Source organism: Castor canadensis, chromosome 7, assembly GCF_047511655.1.
Source record: "Castor canadensis chromosome 7, mCasCan1.hap1v2, whole genome shotgun sequence".
Classification (NCBI taxonomy): Eukaryota; Metazoa; Chordata; class Mammalia; order Rodentia; family Castoridae; genus Castor; species Castor canadensis.
Window position 1 is genome coordinate 155196216 of NC_133392.1, and position 21849 is coordinate 155218064.

General features: G+C 41.3%; 1 protein-coding gene across 2 annotated transcripts in view; it reads left to right on the forward strand.

Annotated features, from left to right (window-relative positions):
* The window catches only part of Mtor (mechanistic target of rapamycin kinase), a 123938-nt gene that overhangs the window by 62510 nt on the left and 39579 nt on the right, over positions 1-21849 (forward strand). For both annotated transcript variants that reach the window (XM_020168600.2, XM_074081357.1), the window contains exon 29: positions 19815-19890. In XM_020168600.2, coding sequence (XP_020024189.2) covers positions 19815-19890 — 76 coding nt within the window. The remainder of the gene's footprint in view (positions 1-19814; positions 19891-21849) is intronic.

Sequence of the window (21849 nt, forward strand, 5' to 3'; positions counted from 1 at the left end):
AGCAAAAGGTTAAGTATAATTAAGATATTTTGGGATTTGGCAATTTAAAAAAATAGTTTATATTTTTAATTCACATATTTTCCAGAATATATTATTAACTATAGTCACCATTTTGTTCAGTAAAGCTCTTAAAATTGTTTCTCATAACTGAAATTTTTTATCTTTCAACTAGCATCTCCTCAGTTCCAGCTACTACCTCCCCCAGCTCTCTACATCCATTTCTATAGATCAGTTTTTAAATGACACATTTGAATGAGATCATGCAGTATTTATCTCTGTGTTTGGCATATTTCACTTGACTTAATGTTCTCCAGGTAAAATGTCTTTTAATAAGAAAATTAAATGTGAAAGAATTACACTACTACACACAAGATGTATCATAAAGCTATAGTAAGTAATTGAGGTAGAATTTGACACAAGACTAGATCAGTAGATGAATGGAACAGAATTAAATGTACAGAAACAGACCTACACATATATGGACACTTAATCTATGAAAGGTAGAACACAGAACAGTGAGGAAAGGACCATCTTTGCAGTAAGTGCAAGTAGGCTAGCTAGGTAGTCTTAAGGGGGAGAAGAGGCTTACCTCACGCCACACACAAAGCCTCACATTCAGGAGATTTAAGTTCTGAATGTTCAAGGCAAAACAATAAAGCTTCTCGAAGATGGCATGGAAGATTAGATCATCTTCACATCTTGGAATAAGCAAAGATTTCTTAAACAAGATACCGAAATTACTGACCATAAAGAAAGACAGTAAGCAGTGCAAGAAAAATTGTCATTTCTTTTCAGTAGAAAAGAATGAAAGGGCAAAAAATATTCTCAATGTGTTCTCTTATATGTATTATATCAAGAGTATATAAAGTACTTTTTTTGGTGGTGGTACTGAAATTTGAACTGAGGGCCTCATGCTTGGTAGGCAGGCACTCTACCACTTGAGCCACTCTACCAGCCCTATAAAGAACTCTTGACAAGTAATGGGGGCAGGGAATATAAGCCCAATTAAAAGATGGGCCAAAGATGTGAACAGGCACTGTGTTCACAAAAAGAGGATCTCCAAAAAGCTTATAAAAAGAAAGTCTGCTCCATCACATTAGTTGTTATGGAAATTCAAATTACAACCATGGTAAGACGCCAGAAGGCCTAAACTGGAAAGACTGAAAATACCACATGTTGACAGAGATGTGGAACAGTTGGGGTTTTCATGTACTGCTGGTAGAAACATAAACAGCAAAACCACTTTGGAGATCAATTTGTCACTATCTTACAAAGCTTAACATACTATATAATCCAGCAATTCTAGGTATTTTTTTCAACAATAATGTGAGCACATGTTCTCCAAAAGACATGTACAAGAGTGTTTAAAGTAACACCACACATAACAACCAAACACTGAAAACAATGCAAATGTCCGCCAGCATCAGGTTATCTGTGACGTGTACACCTAGCAAAATGCTGTTCAAGCAATAGAAAGGGAAACTACCGTGGCCTTCAGCAACATGAACGCATCTCACAGACATCATGTTGACTTCACAGAAAATTCAAAGCCAACCAACCTAACCAGCTGTGCTAGAAGTCACTGGAGTGGTGGGGGCTGGAGGTAGAGCTCAGTGGCAGAGTAGTTGTCTAGCATGCACAAGACATTCAGTTCCTAGGGTTCAGTTCCTAGGACCATTAAAAACAAGAGTCAGTGCTGGTGACCCCTGCAGATGAGGAGGGAGAAGAGCTGGGAGGAGGCTGGGGAGCTGGTAGTTTGTTGTATTCTGTCTCTAGCAGTAGTTTCAAGGGTTCCCTTCCCTTTATGGTAATTCATCTCACTGTATACTTAGTGCATACTTTCCTATATGCATGTTAGATTTCAACTTGGAAGTTTGTTTTAAAATAGATGATTAACATAGAATTGTGGGGACTAGTGTCTAATACATAGTCAATATCCAGCAAATATCGAATATTATCATTTAGTGCACAAATGTCATCTCATCAGAAAAAGTCTTTCTGACCCTCCTAATCTAAAATATGTCCCCATGTTATTCTCTGGGTGCTCTCTGTTTTTGTTGTATTTGCCTCCATGGCAATTCATTTCATTTTGGCCTTGTTGTGTGTACCTATGCACTAACCTTGAGCTCTGTGATAGAACAGGCTTCTATTCACCACAGTAAGCCCATCTGGCACTCAGCTTAAAGTCTAAAACAAAAGATTTCGCTGGAACTTGTCGAATGAAAGAGTGAACTCCAAACAGAAGGTACTTTTCCCTTTATATCTATTCTGGAGACTTACAATAAGTCTTTCTACATGGTCATTCTTTCTTGATTTAAGTTCATTTTTGTTCTTTAGTTCTTTTTTTTTTTGGTGATACTGAGGTTTGAACTCAAGGCCTCACACTTGCTAAGTAGGCACTCTGTTACTTGAGCAACACCCCTAGCCCTCTTTGCTTTAGTTATTTTTCTTGCACTTTTTACCAAGCCAGCTTAGATCATGATCCTCCTGCATGTGTACTCCCACATACCTGGGATTATGAGCATGAGCTACTATACCTGGCCTCTCTTCTTCAGGTCTTAGTCAGAATCAAAGCAAGTGAGAACTAGAAAGATTTGGGGTAATTTGGTTGAACCCTCTTTTTAAATCAGTGACTTGAGGTACCGTACTTAATGTGTAATCACTTCGTATCCCTGGAAACCAGGATTTTGAGTCTCACTTCTTGTATTTACTTGTGAAGCTCAGACAGAGAACCACTGAGCAGTTGGAGGAGGCTTGCTCCCACTTCTGTTCTGGAGGCCTATACAGTGGCATATCTGACTACTTCAGCTTAATATTGGGGCCATATGCAGCAAAAAAGAAAAGTGACAATTCCCCATAAAAATACCTTTATCTCTGGGCAGCCTTATTCCCCATGATTTCTCCAAGAACCTGACACACCATGTCTGTCCCCAAAGGAAATCATATGGCCATTACATTGTGACTTTAGTCAATCACCCTTAGCCAAAGACAAGACTCTTGTTAGTGGTACCAAGGTAGTATCACAAGGACCCATATGCAGGGCTTCTTTTTGGACTGGACTGTCTCCACCCTGACTTTGGCATCACAAACTGGAAAACCAGCCTGTCATTCTTTAAGAATGTTAGAAATCTGTGCCAGTCATGCCTGAGCAACTAATTAATGACAAGAGTAACTTTTGCTGTCGACAGGCACAGAATTAGGTGGGTGAACAAAGCCCACTCTGTGTCTTTATTGTAAACATATGTTTCTGAGGTGTCACTGTTGTGCTGCTTGGAAGTATAAGCCCTGCTTTTCCAATTGTTTTTTGGCTTCCAGAAAAAATACACAGTCCTATTCTTTTCCTGAGCCTCTGCTGGAAGAAAAGATAACTCAGTCCCAAGAGTAAGAATTTGCTCCTGCAAAATTCATGCCCATCTTGGGGTCATACTGACTGCAAAGGTGTCAGTGTACCTCCAGGAATGTGGACCTCCTATAGAAAAACCCCAGATAGGGTTGGGGTGTAGCTCAGTAGAAGACCATGTATGATGTAGTATACTGGAACCCCTGCATTCAGTCCCCAGCTCCAAAAAGAAGCTTCATGCAGCTAAGAGTGAGAGGACAGAGGACACTTGTGTAGTGAAACACAAGGACAGATTGTATCTCTAGTGCCATCTTTTCCTTTCATGCCCTTTTAGGCTCATCTCTGCCCAACAGGTCTAGCCTGTGACCAATCAACAGAAGAACACAAATTGACTCCTGGCTGCTGTAAAGACTTCTGACTTCCCATAGGTTCACTGCACAGCAGCTTCCCTTTGCATAGTGTCTTTTGTTTTATTTAATTTTTATTGTTTTATTATTCATATGTGCATACAATGCTTGGGTCATTTCTCCCCCTTGCTCCCATCCCCTCCCTTACTACCCATCCCACCCCCTCCCTCTCCCCCCTTCCCCCTTGATACCCGGCAGAAACTATTTTGCCCTTATCTCTAATTTTGTTGAAGAGAGAGTATAGGCAATAATAGGAAGGAACAAGTGTTCCTGGTTGAGATAAGGATAGCTATACAGGGAGTTGACTCACATTAATTTCCTGTGCGTGTGTGTTGCCTTCTAGGTTAATTCTTTTTGATCTCACCTTTTCTCTAGTTCCTGTTCCCCTTTTCCTATTGGCCTCAGTTGCTTTTAAGGTATCTGCTTTAGTTTCACTGCGCTAAGGGCAACAAATGCTAGCTAATTTTTTAGGTTTCTTACCTGTCCTCACCCCTCCCTTGTGTGCTCTTGCTTTTATCATGTGCTCAAAGTCCAATCCCATTGTTGTGTTTGCCCTTGATCTAATGTCCGCATATGAGGGAGAACATACGATTTTTGGTCTTTTGGGCCAGGCTAACCTCACTCAGAATGATGTTCTCCAATTCCATCCATTTACCAGCGAATGATAACATTTCGTTCTTCTTCATGGCTGCATAAAATTCCATTGTGTATAGATACCACATTTTCTTAATCCATTCGTCAGTGGTGGGGCATCTTGGCTGTTTCCATAACTTGGCTATTGTGAATAGTGCCACAATAAACATGGGTGTGCAGGTGCCTCTGGAGTAACCTGTGCCACAGTCTTTTGGGTATATCCCCAAGAGTGGTATTGCTGGATCAAATGGTAGATCAATGTTTAGATTTTTAAGTAGCCTCCAAATTTTTTTCCAGAGTGGTTGTACTAGTTTACATTCCCACCAACAGTGTAAGAGGGTCCCTTTCTCCCCGCATCCTCGCCAACACTTGTTGTTGGTGGTGTTGCTGATGATGGCTATTCTAACAGGGGTGAGGTGGAATCTTAGTGTGGTTTTAATTTGTATTTCCTTTATTGCTAGAGATGATGAGCATTTTTTCATGTGTTTTTGGCCATTTGAATTTCTTCTTTTGAGAAAGTTCTGTTTAGTTCACTTGCCCATTTCTTTATTGGTTCATTAGTTTTGGGAGCATTTAGTTTTTTAAGTTCCCTATATACTCTGGTTATCAGTCCTTTGTCTGATGTGTAGCTGGCAAATATTTTCTCCCACTCTGTGGGTGTTCTCTTCAGTTTAGAGACCATTTCTTTTGTTGAGCAGAAGCTTTTTAGTTTTATGAAGTCCCATTTATCTATGCTATCTCTTAGTTGCTGTGCTGCTGGGGTTCCATTGAAAAAGTTCTTACCTATACCTACTAACTCCAGAGTATTTCCTACTCTTTCCTATATCAACTTTAGAGTTTGGGGTCTGATACAAAGACCCTTGATCCATTTTGAGTTAATATTGGTATAGGGTGATATACATGGATCTAGTTTCAGTTTTTTGCAGACTGCTAACCAGTTTTCCCAGCAGTTTTTGTTGAAGAGGCTGCTATTTCTCCATCATATATTTTTAGTGCCTTTGTCAAAGACAAGTTGGTTATAGTTGTGTGGCTTCATATCTGGGTCCTCTATTCTGTTCCACTGGTCTTCATGTCTGTTTTTGTGCCAGTACCATGCTATTTTTATTGTTACTGCTTTGTAATATAGTTTGAAGTCAGGTATTGTGATGCGTCCAGCATTGTTCTTTTGACTGAGTATTACCTTGGCTATTCGTGGCCTCTTGTGTTTCCATATAAATTTAACAGTAGATTTTTCAATCTCTTCAATGAATGTCATTGGAATTTTGATGGGAATTGCATTAAACATGTAGATTACTTTTGGGAGTATAGACATTTTTACTATGTTGATTCTACCAATCCATGAGCATGGGAGATCTCTCCACTTTCTGTAGTCTTCCTCAGTCTCTTTCTTCAGAAGTTTATAGTTTTCCTTGTAGAGATCGTTCACATCTTTTGTTAGGTTTGCACCTAGGTATTTGATTTTTTTTGAGGCTATTGTAAATGGAATTGTTTTCATATATTCTTTTTCTGTTTGCTCATTGTTAGTGTATAGAAATGCTAATGATTTTTCTATGTTGATTTTATATCCTGCTACCTTGCTGTAGCTATTGATGATGTCTAGATGCTTCTGAGTAGAGTTTTTTGGGTCTTTAAGGTATAGGATCATGTCATCTGCAAATAGGGATATTTTGACAGTTTCTTTACCTATTTGTATTCCTTTTATTCCTTCTTCTTGCCTAATTGCTCTGGCTAGGAATTCCAGTATTATGTTGAATAGGAGTGGAGATAGTGGGCATCCTTGTCTGGTTCCTGATTTTAGAGGGAATGGTTTCAGTTTTTTTCCGTTAAGTATAATGCTGGCTGTAGGTTTGTCATAAATAGCTTTTATAATGTTGAGGTACTTTCCTTCTATTCCTAGTTTTCTTAGAGCTTTTATCATGAAATGGTGTTAGATCTTATCAAAGGCTTTTTCTGCATCTATTGAGATGATCAAGTGGTTTTTGTCTTTGCTTCTGTTAATGTGGTTTATTACGTTTATTGATTTTCGTATGTTGAACCACCCCTGCATCCCTGGGATGAAGCCTACTTGGTCGTGGTGAACGATCTTTTTGATGTGTTCTTGAATTCGGTTTTGCCATTATTTTGTTGAGGATTTTTGCGTCAATGTTCATTAAGGAGATTGGCCTATAGTTCTCCTTTTTGGAGGTGTCTTTGCCTGGTTTTAGGATAAGTGTACTACTGGCTTCATAAAATGTGTTAGGCAGTTTTCCTTCCCTTTCTATTTCGTGGAACAGTTTAAGGAGGGTTAGTATCTTTAAAGGTCTGAGAATTCAGCAGAGAATCCTTCAGGTCCTGGACTTTTCTTTTTGGGGAGACTCTTGATTGCTGCTTCAATTTCATTTTGTGTTATAGATCTATTCAGGTGATTAATTTCCTCTTGGTTCAGTTTTGGATGGTCATATGTATCTAGAAATCTGTCCATTTCTTTAAGATTTTCAAATTTATTTGAATATAGGTTCTCAAAGTAGTCTTTGATGATTTCCTGGACTTCCATGGTGTTTGTTGTTATCTCCCTTTTTGCATTCCTGATTCTACTAATTTGGGTTTTCTCTCTCCTCATTTTAGTCAGGTTTGCCAGGGGTCTATCGATCTTGTTTATTTTTTCAAAGAACCAACTTTTTGTTTCATTAATTCTTTGTATGGTTTTTTTGGTTTCTATTTCGTTGATTTCAGCTCTTATTTTTATTATTTCTCTCCTTCTATTTGTTTTGGGATTTACTTGTTCTTGTTTTTCTAGGAGTTTGAGATGTATCATTAGGTCATTGATTTGGGATCTTTCAGTCTTTTTAATATATGCACTCATGGCTATAAACTTTCCTCTCAGGACTGCCTTAGCTGTGTCCCATAGGTTCCGGTAGGTTGTGTTTTCATTTTCATTGACTTCCAGGAACTTTTTAATTTCCTCTTTTATTGCATCGATGATCCATTTTTCATTAAATAATGAGTTATTTAGTTTCCAGCTGTTTGCATGTTTTTTGTCTTTCTTTTGTTGTTGAGTTCTACTTTTACTGCATTGTGATCAGATAGTATGCACGGTATAATTTCTATTTTCTTATATTTGCTGAGACTTGCTTTGTGCCCTAGGATATGATCTATTTTGGAGAAGGTTCCATGGGCTGCTGAGAAGAATGTACATTGTGTAGAGGTTGGATTAAATGTTGTGTAGACATCAACTAGGTCCATTTGATCTATTGCATATTTTAGATCTTGGATTTCTTTATTGATTTTTTGTTTGGATGACCTATCTATTGATGATAATGGGGTGTTAAAGTCTCCCACAACCACTCTGTTGGCATTTATATATGCTTTTAGGTCTTTCAGGGTATGTTTGATGAAATTGGGTGCATTGACATTGGGTGCATACAGATTGATGGTTATTATTTCCTATTGGTCTATTTCCCCTTTATTAGTATGGAATGTCCTCTTTTATCTCGTTTGATCAATGTAGGTTTGAAGTCTACTTTGTCAGAGATAAGTATTGCTACTCCTGCCTGTTTTCAGGGGCCATTGGCTTGGTAAATCTTCTTCCAGCCTTTCATCCGTAGCCTATGCTTATTTCTGTCAATGAGATGGGTCTCCTGTAAGCAACAAATTATTGGATCTTCCTTTTTAGTCCATTTCGTCAAGCGGTGCCTTTTGATGGGTGAATTAAGTCCGTTAACATTAAGTGTTAGTACTGATAGGTATGTGGTGATTCCTGTCATTTAGTTGTCTTAGTTGTTTGAAGGTTTGATTGTGTGTACCTAAGTTGAGGTTACTCTCTACTGTCTTTCTTTTTCTTTTCCTGTGGTTTGGTGCTGCCTGTCTTTTCATGGTTAAGTTGGGTTTCACTTTCTGTGTGCAGAATCCCTTGAAGAATCCTTTGTAGTGGTGGCTTTGTGGTCACATATTGTTTTAGTTTCTGCTTATCATGGAGGACTTTTATGACTCCATCTATTTTGAATGATAGTTTTGCTGGGTAGAGTATCCTGGGGTTGAAGTTATTTTCATTCAGTGCCCGGAAGATCTCACCCCACGCTCTTCTTGCTTTTAATGTTTCTGTTGAGAAGTCTTCTGTGATGTTGATGGGTTTACCTTTGTATGTTACTTGTTTTTTCTCTCTTACAGCCTTCAATATTCTTTCCTTAGTTTCTGAACTTGTTGTTTTAATGATGATATGTTGTGGGGTAGTTCTATTTTGATCTGGTCTGTTTGGTGTCCTGGAGGCCTCTTGCATCTGTATGGGAATATCTTTCTCTAGATTTGGGAAATTTTCCATTATTATTTTGTTGAATAGATTACGCATTCCCTTCGCTTGCACCTCTTCTCCTTCTTCGATGCCCATTATTCTCAAGTTTGGTCTTTTGATGGAGTCGGTGAGTTCTTGCATTTTCTTTTCACAGGTCTTGAGTTGTTTAATTAATAGTTCTTTGGTTTTTCCGTTAATTACCATTTCATCTTCGAGTTCTGAGAGTCTGTCTTCTGTTTGTTCTACTCTTCTGGATTGGCCTTCCGTTTTGTTTTGCAATTTGTTCTTTTTTCTGAGGTTTTTCCATATCCTGGGTGGTTTCCTCTTTAATGTTGTCTTTTTTTATCCTGAGTTCATTTATCTGTTTATTCATTGTGTTCTCTGTTTCACTTTGGTGTTTATACAGTGCTTCTATGGTTTCCTTTATTTCTTCTTTTGCTTTTTCAAATTCTCTATTTTTGTTGTCTTGGAATTTCTTGAGTGTCTCCTGTACATTTTGGTTGACCCTATCCAGTATCATCTCTATAAAATTCTCATTGAGTACCTGTAGTGTTTCTTCTTTTAGATTGTTCTTGTGGGCTTCATTGGGTTCTTTAGCATAGTTTATCTTCATTTTGTTGGCATCTGGATCTGAGTGTCTGTTTTCTTCATTTCCCTCTAGTTCCTGTACTAATTTTTTGCTGTACGGAAACTGGTTTCCCTGTTTTTTTGTCTTCCTGTCATTGCCCTTGGTGTTGTTATTGTCCCTGTTCTGTGTGCAATTAAGTATTTTCTGGCTTGTAATAATAGCACTTGTCCGCGTCTTCCCAAGCTGTCTGGGCACGGGCGTCTGGCGGCCTGGGGGCCCTCCTGGTTTCTCCATTTTACGTGAAGTGGAAATTCTCTGCGCAGGCTGGAGGTGTGGAGGGGTCAAAGTTTTGCCTCTTCTCGGTGGCCTTGCCTGTAAGGTGTGTCTCCAGTGTCTCTCTAAGATTTCACTTTAGGAGGCATGCTTTCTGCTTCCTCCCTCTAGCTGCCATCTTGGAATCCCCCTAGAGTGTCTTACAAACCTGAGGGGCAGAGTTTTAGTGCCGAAAGCTAGTGTTGGTGAGGAACCATAAGAAGGGAAGGGCTCTGGGTTTCTCCTGAAGCTTGCTGAAAGGATAAAGGGTCTTCAGTTGCAGTGGAAGACACTGCAAAAGGAGAAGGATGCTGTCTTTCAGTAGTAAACCTCTTGCTTTTGTACAGCATCAAGCACACCCTCACTCTCAGAAATGCCTTGGGATCTGATGGGACCTCTCTTTTGGCAAGTTAGAGAAACTGCTTCTTATCTGTATGAATGCTGCAAATGGAACAGACCCCTGGCAATAAAACTTTGTCAGCATGCTCTCCAACATGGAATGGTATGCTACATCTTCATTTCAGAGATGTCAAAATGTGATAAAAAATATGCATCTTAGAATTGATGAAACTTAGCAAGTACTAGGTTCTGGCTCACAGCTGCGTCTGACATTCATCCCAGGAACAATGGAATCTATCAGTGGTAACACCACTGTCTCTCAAATTCTTTTGGACACTTCATTGCCTAGGAGTCTTTGTAATCCAATTATAGTGTGTGTGTGTGTGTGTGTGTGTGTGTGTGTCACACTTGTCTCCTTTAAGCTTTTTTCTTAGCAAGATCAGCATAGCTTTTCTTTTCTTTGATCCCAGAATGGGCATCAGTGTTCCTACAGCTCCTTGAGAGATTAACCAGCTACTTCACATATGCATTTACCCATGGAGAACCAGAAGCTGCCAGATCACTAGGTGCCACCTCATTTTTTTTTCTGTTTCTCAGCTTTGTCCACATGATAGACTGAGTCAGAGCTCGTGGACATCCAGAAGCCAAGAAATCAGGACTGCTTTGAGTCGAGGTAAAGGAAAACTAGCTTTGGTTTCAGTCTGTCAGCCCTCCCCTTGACAGCTGCTTCTTCCCAATAATCTCTCCAGAGCTCTTCATTTCACTCTGGATATGAAGAAGCAGAAAAGGGGAGAAAACCTTGAGGCATCCCCAGAAAAGGAGCATTGCTCATTGTTGTAGAATAAAAAGATAATGGCCAATTTGTCAAGAAGTGTTGACAAGAAAGATAAAGTTGGAAGTAATTAACTGGCTGACATGCTGGGAGCAGTGTGCCTGCCAGTAGCTCCCTAAATCAGCCAGAGCCTTGGAAATGTGACAGCCATTCATCATTTTTACAACATACCTGACAGGCCCCTCAGTTGGAAACCTGGCCACACAAATTGTGTGCTTGACATTCTGGGGCTTGGTCTTCTCTGTGGCTCTTGCTGGGTGATGCCAGGGCACCAGGGCCTGAGACCAACCAGGAGATGCCTGGAGGTGACATGTACTGTGCTTATCACTGGGCAGTGCTTATCCTTCAGAGAGCAACTCTGATTCATAGGGTTCTGCCCACTTGCACAGGACAAATCTCTGAGCAGAGAGACCATGGAATGTGAGCAGCACTCCTGGTGGGCTGAACCCAACAGGTACTACTCTCAGCCAGCCAGGCACCTACCAGAGGGTGATGCAATTACATAGCCATTATAAGGTATTATGAAGAGCCTGGATGAAATAGAGAATGTCTATGCTATATACAAAAGCAAATACAAAACTGTATGCTCTGAGCACCGCTCTGTAAGAATATGCACAGGTGGAATTGTTTTGAAATGACAATTGTATTGTAGTGAACTTCCCTCCCCCAAATTTTTCTTAATTAAATGAAAGATACTTTTCTCCACCAATCTTAAAAAGGTAGGATTTTCAGCCCTTCATCCTAATTTAGATGACTATTATCATTTCTACCCTTTTTATTGTTTTAATTTTTATTAACATAAATTGTTAATAAATGTAATATTCATATACAACCATATAATGTATTTTAATCAAATTGTCCCACTCCTTTCTTAACCCCACCGTCCCCCTTCTTTTTATTCTTAAGGGCTCACACCTTTTCACATCCAGATTTAGCATGTCCCCTGGATATTGTGACAGATGCTATGGAAACCTTGCCCAGAGGGCAGGATGAGGACAGCATAGAAGCTTGCTCTTCTGAGGCCACTCTGAGACTGACACATCAGGAACCTATTTGGAGTGTCCAAAGCCAGCCTCCTCTCTTGCACCAAACTGTTTTTTTGATTGTTTAAGTTAGGTTTTGTTTTGTTTCTTCTTTTTCTTTTTCAGTGCTGGGGTTTAAACTCAGGACCTTGAGCTTGCTAGGCAGGTGCTCCACCACTTGAGCCATGTGCCCAGTCCTTTTGCTTTTAGTTTGTTGTTCAGATAGGGTCTCACATTAACTTTGTCTGGGTCAGCCTCAAACTGGTGCTCCTACTTCTACCTCCTAAGTGGCTGCGATTATAGGTGTATACCACCATGCCTGGCATACCTAATGTTTTTTATCTTGATGCTTTAAGTCCCTAAGAGCTCTAAGAACACTAAATGAATCAGCTTTGAAACCCTGTAATGGGGTTAGCCCTCTCTTTCTTAATATATAAAACAAAAGACTAAAGTTACCTTTCCTAAGTTTTATCCTGCTACAAGACCTGGAATGCTGTTTTCCTCCCCTGAGTTTGGCTTTTGGTTGGGTAACTCTTAAGACCTCCAGTCTCTCTCCACCTTTCCTCATGCCTATGTTCAAATGGCCCCATGCCACCTTCTTCTGTAACAAGTTTCAAATGTTCTCCCATTGCCTTCTGTCTTCACTGCTTTAGTTCCACTTTGAAATTACTCTGTTGAAAAAGAGACTGTTATAGCTGGGTGCAGCGGCTCAAGCCTATAATCCTCACTACTCAGGGGGAAAAGATCGGGAGGATCATGGTTCAAGGATAGCCTGGGCAAAAAGGTTGCAAGACCCCATCTCAATCAATGTGTGGTGTGTGCCTGTCATCCCAGCTACTCGGGGAAGCACAAATAGGAGGGTTGTGGTTCAGGCTTGCCAGGCATAAAGCAAAACCCTGTCTTAAAAATAACCAATGCAAGACTGGTGCCAGTGCCACACCTATATAGAATCCGAGCTACTCAGGAGGCAGAGATTGAGAGGATCCCGGTTCAAACCCAGCCCAGGCTAATAGTTGCCAGACCCTATCTGGAAAATACCCATCACAAAAAGGGATGGCTCAAGGTGAAGGTCCTGAGTTCGACCCCTAGTACCACAAATAAATAAATAAGTATAACCAATGCAAAACGGGCTGGGAGCCAGGTATTAGTGGTTCTTGCCTATAATCCTAGCTACTCAGGAGGCAGAGATCAAGAGGATTGTAGTTTGAGGCAAAAGAAAAAAAAGTCCCTATCTCGAAATATATATCCAAAACAAAAAAGGGTTGGCAGAATGGATCAAGTGGTAGAGCACCTGCCTAGCAAGCATGAGGTCCTAAATTCAACCCCTAGTATAGCAGATAAAGATGGTTATACCCTTGAGTCCTCAACCCTTCTCCTGTTCCCAGACGCAAAGAGGAGCTAAATGATGAAGACATCAGGGCCCAGACAACCCAGCTTGCCCTGGCTCTGTAAGGGCATCAGACTGTTCTGTTTTTAATCATGTATTGGGCCCAGAGCTAAGCCTCAGTGCTGGGAGAAGTGATGGGGATCTGAAGCAGTTCCCACTCTGTAAAAGAAATGAGAAAAACTGCTTTGTGCAGTAGTAGAACCCAAAGCTGTATCCAGTGTGGTCATATCATGGCTGGTCAGGATGCCCCAATCAGACCAGCTGCACTCCCCTGTCAGCTGTGGTACATGTGTCACCAGGCAGGTGCCAAGGGAATTCAGAGAATTCTTCCTTAAACAGAGAACCAAATGAAACCCAGACATCAGTCTGTGCTAGAAAGAAGACCCAGAGCCATGTGGGAAGCAAGTGGGTAATGTTCTCATAAATTCCTGCTGGGAGCACTAGGGAAGCCAAGCACTCCCCCAGATGTAGCACAGATGCTCATTGCTGCCTGAGCACCTTCCACCTGATCAGGCCTGGTATGGAAGTCTTGCATCATTTTGCACCCGGGCTGAGTGATGAGAGTGACAACCAAATGGACCACAGATGGAAGAACTGCCAAACCAATTCCTATGGATTTGACTTCAGTGCAGAGCCCATGGATTAAGGAAACTTCAGGGGACGGTGGCGTTCTTCAGATGGTAGGAATGGCATCTGAACTGCTTTGCTGTGGGTCAGCATTGAGAGCTTGAGCAGATAATAGCCGACCCTCTTGGCAAGTCTCTTCCTCCTCTCTGAAGCTGGTCACAACCTGCCTGTGAAGAGCACCATGGGACAGCTTGAGCGGGAGGGTCATAGGAGTCAGCAGGCCCGTTCTCAGCACTGATTTCTAAGCCACTACTCACAGGACACCTTCTATGACAGTCAGCCTCTCCCTCATCTTGGAACCACTTAGCAGTGTATGTACAAAGGAAGCAGATTTCGAGTAGTGGGGAGAAAGGTGCACAGTGAATTTGCTTGGTCTATGAAGGCATCAAAGCAACTTGCTGTCCTGACTTACTAGTTCTCAGCTCCAGAAAGTGTCTTCCTCAGTTACCGAGACTCTTCCCAGTTCCCAGCTCTTCAACTCAGTTGTGGAGTAGGGAGTGAGCTGGAATAGATATGGCTCTTCCCTGATTCCACCCCCAATTCACTGTTCACTGTTCTTTCTGACCCTTTTGTTTTGGCGATACTGGGTTTGAACTTTTCTGTCCCTCTTCACTGCTTTCTAACCCTTGTTCATTGGGGGCTCTGGGTTTTATTCACTCTGTTCTGTATTCACAAGTATGCAGGAGCACAATAAGGTGTTCTCACTGGACAATGGTGAATACAGCTGCACTTAACTGGATTAAGAGTGCATTGGGCTGACGGAGTGGCTCACGTGGCAGAGCGCCTGCCTACCAAGCGTGAGGCCCTGAATTCAAGCTCCAGTCCCACCAAAGAAAAAAAATGTCTCTTATACTAGCTGACTCCCATTTTTCAACAACTGAGAACAGCAGCAGAATGTCACTAAATATAAAACAAGGTAACCAGAAACTAAATGAATTCCCAGCACAGTGTCAACAGACCCAGCTTCAGAGCACATGCTGTGAGCTACAACTACTCCAAAAGGTATGTCCCCCCAGCCTCAGTGCCAAGCAGGGACATCAAGAATCTTTAGGATTGATGCATTGGCTCAAGTGATAAAAGTGCCTGCCTAATAAGTACAAGTTCCTGAGTTCAACCCCCAGTACCACCCACCCAAAAATAACTTGTCTCAGTTGTTTTGTTCTTTTTTTTTTAATGGGTTAGTGTCTTAATTTACATTTTTTTGTTTAGGATATATTCGTTGTATGGAGGGGATTCATTGTGACAATTCCAAATAGGCTTATATTGTACATGAGTTAGATCACCCCCACTATCTCTCCCTCTCAGCCCCCTTTCCACCCCACTTAAAGCAATTGCAAGAGGTTTCTTTGTTCAATTTCATATAAGTATAGAAAGTCCATCAACCATATACCCTCACCTTAATCTCCTTTGTTCACCCTCACACAAGTACTCTTTCCCCCCCCCACACACACATTGTACCTATTTAAGTCAATGTTCAAAGGGGTTTCTCAGTTTATCCCTTCTGCATTACTTTGGTCTGTTCAGCCCCTTCCATCGCTCTCCCTTTACTTCCCACCCCCATTTTTCAACAGTTTTCTGTACAGATCTTTATATCCCCTACCTTCACAGATGTTATGTTTTACAATATTGTTGATGCTCTATTATTCTCTTTTCCTTTCCTTTCCCTCCTTCTCCAAGTTCCATAGAGTAGTTCTAGTATTAGAGACTTCTGAATGGAAATAGGAAATGTGGGTGGGAGCCAGAGGGGAGTGTTAGCCACAGCATCAGTGAGGAAGTTCAAATAGAGGCCCAGAAGGGTACCTTCCTTCTGTATAGCAAGTTTTAGAGAGAGTTGCTTAATTCAAACATCCCATCCAAGGCTTTCAGTCACTCAGTTTATAGGTATTTACTGGGTACCCACTAATACCCAGAGTTGAAAGCTAAGAGCTTGCAATATATCTTACGTTACTCTTTAAATAAAATGCTTTTGGGGGGAAGATAAGCAAAGGTTTATTTAGTAAAAAAGGGAGAAATAGAAGGGAGAGAGGAACACTCTCCTGACATGCAAGTGGTGGGATCAGAGAGGCTCCAGTAAGATACTTTTTAAATTGTAAGATTTTAATGACATTTGACAGCCTGTGACCTACTTTCTTCATACATAAAATGGGAATATTAATAACAGGGTCTACTTTCTAGGGTTGAGATCTACATCTAAGCAATAAACAGTGCCTGGCCTATACAGTGAGCTTTCTTGTTGAATCTTGTTGTAAAACATTGCCTCCCATGATGGCAAGCAAGAAGTCACGGAGAAAGAAGGAAATGTTAAGGTCTCAAACAAGAGGACAGACTTCCTTGCTCAGCAAGAATTGTCTTTTCTTCAGGTCCTCATTTCTGAGACCAGGAATTTAATTTCTCACACTGAGCCCACTCACTTTTCATGGTGATGTTTTAGTCTGTTTAGTAACAGTTGTAATTTTTCACTGATTGTCCTTATTGCTAGACAAGAGCTTCTTATGGATCTTGAAGTACAGCAGTGCTAAGGGCCTGGTCAGTTTCCACCCACACACTGAACCCAGCCTGTTGCTTTCTTTCCTTCCTTCCAAGCCCTGCGGCAGAGTCACCTAGCTCCACATACTCAAGTAGGAAGCATTGCAAAGATGACTTATTTGGATTAGCTCCTAAAGGAGTTAGGGACTACATGATGAAGTTTCATTTTTAATTTGCAGTGCTATGCTGGTCTGTCCTTGGAAGAGGTATACCAGAGCCCTAGCAGTATTAAAGTTAAATTTGAATTTCTGCTTTGAAAAAGCAGAGTGGATTAGAAAGAAGTTTTTATTTGTTTTGGTTTTTGGTTTAGCAGTACAAGTCTCAAAAGAGCCAAATTTTGGTAACGTTTATAATTTGTTCTTGAAATACAGTATGTTCCAGAACACAAGACTGGAATTCCTGAATCAAGTTGTTGGAACTCCTGGATCTTTATGTGTCTTTCTTAGAGTTAGCTCTTTCTGGTTAGACAGTGAGTACTTTATCTTCCTCACCAGAGTAATTATGTTCTGCCAGGAGTATACTCCTACCAAAACTAGAGTCCACTCCTTTTGCCAGGAGTATACTCCTACCAAAAATAGAGTCCTGTATAATACAGAGAGTTATCCAGGCGCCAGTGGCTCACACCTATAATCCTAGCTACTCAGGAGGCAGAGATCAGGAGGATCATGGTTCAAAGCCAGCCCAGGCAAATAGTTCACTAGACCCTATCTTGAAAAAACCCTTCACACACACAAAAAAAGAGGGGCTGGTGAAGTGCTCAAGGTGTAGGCCCTAAGTTCAAGCCCCAGTACTGCAAAAAAACAAACAAAAAAAACCCAGAGAATTATATGTAATTACATTTTATTAGACTACATTCTAGCTTTCTTATCTCCACTCAGGTTCAGGGAACTAGATAAGGACATCATAACCAGTAATGTTAAGTGTTAATTCAAGAGTCTTGTTGAAGGTATATGCTCACTCTGTGATCCCAGCACTTGGAAGGCTGAGGCAGGGGGGTGTAGAGTTCAAGGCCAGTATGTGCTGCACAGAGAGACTCTATCTCAAAAAAAGAAAAAGAAATTGCCAGTACAGTTCACTCCACCCATGTGAATGGACACAGAGTCCAGTACTAAACAGATGAGACCCAGGGGCATTGGGACTTGCTTCACAGTGAACCTGTCCGTAGTGGAGTTTTTCCTTTAGACTTGCTTTTCATTCTCAGCTTAGAAAACCTCATAGGGCTTCCTAAAGAAACTACAAAGCTATGGTTTCACTTTTTTTGGGGGGGTGGGGATGGGGGGTAGGCTGGGATTTGAGCTCAGCACTTTGTATTTGCTAGGCAGATGCTCTACGACTTGAGTCATTTCTCCAGCTCTCTGATTTCACTTTGAGATTAAAAATATTCCTGAATCCTAAAGACAAAAGTAAAATATTTTTGAATCCTAGACCATATGCAATGATACATGCCTGTAATCCCAGCACTTGAGAGGCAGGAGGATCAAGAGTTTGAAGCCAGCCTGGGCTACACAGCAAGACCCTGTCTCAAAAATAATAATAATAATCTGAATCCTAGAGCCAACCAACTGATGGAGAACATTCTGTTTGGTTGCTTTGCTTAAGACCAGTACAAGAAGCCTCAGTGAGTGCTCCTAATAGATCCCTCTGTATGAGGTCACCTTTGTTTTCCTATAAGCCAAGTTGGGTGACATCAGTCTAGAGACTTTCACCTGTGGTAGTGGAATCTTGACACTGGATGCTTGAATAGTCTATTCGGGAAGTGTTTGTAACTTGTGCTAATGACTCCTAGAGCTAGCTCTTAATTGTAGGTACGTTTTCCTGCGAACAAGCATAGATCTATGTTTCTAGCAACTTTTATCCTTAGACAAAAACAGGACCTGCTTAGTATGTATAAGGACCTGCTGAGCAATTTCCTATCCATTGTGTCATTTAATTCCTTGAGGAGTCTATGAAGAAGGTGGTGTTAGCCACATTTTATAGACGAGTTTAAAATGCAAAAAAGTTGACCTGTTTATAAGTGACCAGAATTAGACCTCCAGCAATGTAAACCCAAGTGTTCTGACTCCAGATTCAAAATTGCTTCACACCTCTAACAGAAACATACAATCACTCCAGATATTGTGAGGACTATCCCAATTTTCTATGGCCTTGGGGAAAATCACTGCCCTTCCTGGGGCAGTTTCCACTTAGTGAGACAGACCTCACCTTCCCTTTCCTTCCCTGCTCTCTCAAGTATGCGTGAAACCAAAGGAGTGATAGGCTGGAAAATTGAAGTGTGCTTTGTAAATAGGAGGCATTAGATTATTACTTTCACAAATGTTAACTTCTGTAGTTCATCAGGTTTCTGGGCAATTCCTTCTCAGTTTTATGGAAGAAATGTGGTAGAATTGAATTTTTAAGAATAATATTTATAACAGCAGTCTCTTGCCATATTACCACATTGAACCAAAATCCTGGAATTTCCCAAAACCACCTAAAAATTAATTCTACTCAAGTAGACAGTTTGTACTTTGGGCAATAAACTAGATCCTTGCTTGTTAAATCAGTCTAGATTCCCAAGTCGGTATGTCATATTTTGATGTTTTCCCTACCAATAGACAGATACAACCATTGTTGTCCTATGACTCTCTCAAGCCAGCTCTTTTGCTCTCCCCCTTTCCCTTCATTCTGTAACTTAGGCTGTATTTGGTGTTGGTTTTAGTTGCACAGGTTCCTATTAGATTAAGGGGCTAAGCCTCACAGCTCTGCTTTCAGGACCTTTTTGTAGCCTTTCTGATTAACCAGCTCCAGGGACCATGTCCCTGGACCAGGCCCCTACCTACAGTTACAGTCCTCCAGCTCCGTGGACTCCATAGAGCCTGCACATGGCATCAACAATGCAGAGTGTCCTAGTGAAGAGCACCTCTATGCTGGAGGCCAGCCTGAGGGAATTTTGATGGTCCTTCATGGCCTGTCACAGAGGAACCAAGGAAGCGTCTGAATTTGAAGGCAGTAGGCTCTGGAAGGATAGCAGTCAGCGTAGCTGTACAGCCACAGCCCTGAGATGTCATTGACATAGGGCCCAGCCTCTGAACCACCTCCATGAGTTTACAGTCCTACCATTTTGATTAATTTCGCTTATTCCTATTACTGAGGGCAACTGACAAAAAAGAGTTAAAAGTTCAGATGGATTTTTGTGCAGTTATGCAAATGTCAGAGACAGTTTTGTATACAGGGCTTCTAGCTTCAAAGAAATTCATGGGGGATGTAGGTAGACAGAGAGACAGAGACAGAATGCATCTGAGAGGAAGCAGTCTGCTGGGTGAAAGATGGGCCCAGAGCACCAAACAGTAGATTCACTTTGCTGCCCCCCAAATCAGGGATAGGGGATCAGAAATCTTTTCTCAAATGAAATCATTGAAGCTGAGCTTTCTGAGTGATGATTAGATAATTAATGCTCCCCCTGTGTCTTCAAGACGTTGTCCCCAGTGTGCTGGTGAGACATCTGCCCACAGTGTCCCCCCATACCTTCCACTCAGACTCATGAGTGTAACCACCTCTTCCTTTTATTTTTCCAGCATTAACAATAAGCTACAGCAGCCTGAGGCAGCAGCCGGTGTGTTAGAATATGCCATGAAACACTTTGGAGAGCTGGTAAGTGCCTTGTTCCTTCAAGAAAAGCCAAAGCTAGAGGCCTGGCCACAGAATCACTCACTACTACTGTTTGCCCAGTTTGTAACAGTCTCATGCTGACTTACTTGTATCTTAAGGACAAAAGAGACAGTGGCTGCAGGGACTGCATTCTATCAGACTTAGATCAGGAGGACAGAATCCAAACAACAGGGATCATTGATATTAGCTCTTAGCACGTGCCTCGCCCTTTGTGTACTTCATCTGATTCAGTCCTCATACTGACACTATGAAGGAGCTACTGTTGTAACCCTAGTTGAGACTTTGGGCCCAGCAGGCTAAGCACCAGTCTGACCTGAGAGAACAAATACGTGGCAGAACCAGGACTTGAACCTGGGAGTCTGGCATCAGAATCAGCGTTTAACTAGATCTGAGTTATCCTTGTGTTACTTGTGACAGATTGCAGTGTGCCTGGCCCACCCAGTACACTCCTGAAGAACCCACAGCCAGTTCTCCAGAAAGAAATGCATCCTCTAATTTATGCTTGGTATTGAAGGAACTTCTGTTTCATTATTGCTTACATAGCTACTTCTCTGCTGTTATCTGTGCCCTGCTGATATTAAAATGTTTTCTTCATGGGGTCTTGAGAGGGTGCTTGGATAATCCCAAAATATGTAAAGCACAGACTTAACTTACCATTGAATTCCTGGAAGGGCACGAAACTCTGGGGCCTCATGTTTGATGAGGAGCCTTTATTAATCATGTCGGTCACTTAGGTTGGTTTGCCTTAAGAGCCAGGGGTGAGAATGAAGGAAATTATTAATTAATTACAGTTTTTTATTTGATTGTCTAACATTTTGCCCCATATAGAACTAGTAATTTGGGCTGAAACTTTTAAGGCAATCTTTTCCATCTTTAACTCTTTACCTGTCACTAGACTGATACACCATCTCTCCAGTGACTTTCAAGAAAACTATGTTTCACCCATCTTTGTATTAGTACTTGTTTGCAGTGGGCAGAAAGTAGGCCAAGAAGACATGTAGTATACCTCGCCTAGTCTAGCCTGTATTCTGCTGTAGCGTCCCCAGAACTTGGACCCCAGTAAGTGCTGATTGAAACCAGGGCTCTGCACACATCTGGTGCTCAGGTGATCTGCCAGCAGATGGCTTATTCCCTACTGTGCAGAATGCCAACGTAAATGAAAGTATCTCCACTTCAGGTTCTAAAGATGCCATTAGCTCTGGGCTTATTGCTAAACCGTGGTGGATTTTCTGTTTTATTTAGGTAGCTGAATCATATTAAGTTTGACAGTGGTTTGCTTTTTCTTGGCAGAGCCTGTGCTTCCTCAGCACAATTTATATAATGGCAATCTCATTAGAATTTTGTGTGATTCATTGCCTCAATCTTATAGTTTCTGCAGTCCATTGCAATTCAAAATATCCTGCCCCCTACTTGACCTGTTCCATATGCTGCTCTCTCTACTTTCTGCTGGTTCTCTGAGTATGTGTCACACATTAGTCACTGGCTCCTTGTGTCAAAATTCAACATGGGCGTTTTACCAGTGCTTAGTTTCTTCTAAGAGTTTTTTATTTTACACTGTCTTTGTCACTCACTTGTATTTCTTTAAGTTTTCTCCTTCATATTTAGTCATTTAGAGAGGCATTATTCTCGACAGGCTTCAAAAATGAATCTTAGATAGTTTACCTTGCACAGAGATAGGTATGCCCATTTGCCAATCCCCACTGGCATTGGGGGAAGGCTGCTGTGGCCGCAGTTGGTGCAGAGGCAGCAGAGGGAATTGGCGCTACCAGTACTCACTAGGAGAAGGAGGTACAAGTTAACGGTCTGTGGTAGAAATGACCTCCTTATGTAGGCTCAGATCCTTTCAGGCAGCTCAGCAGAGTGGTTGCTAGTATATATACTACACAAACAATAGCTTTATTTAGAAAGAGGAAGGTAATGGGAGAAACTAATGTAGGCCTT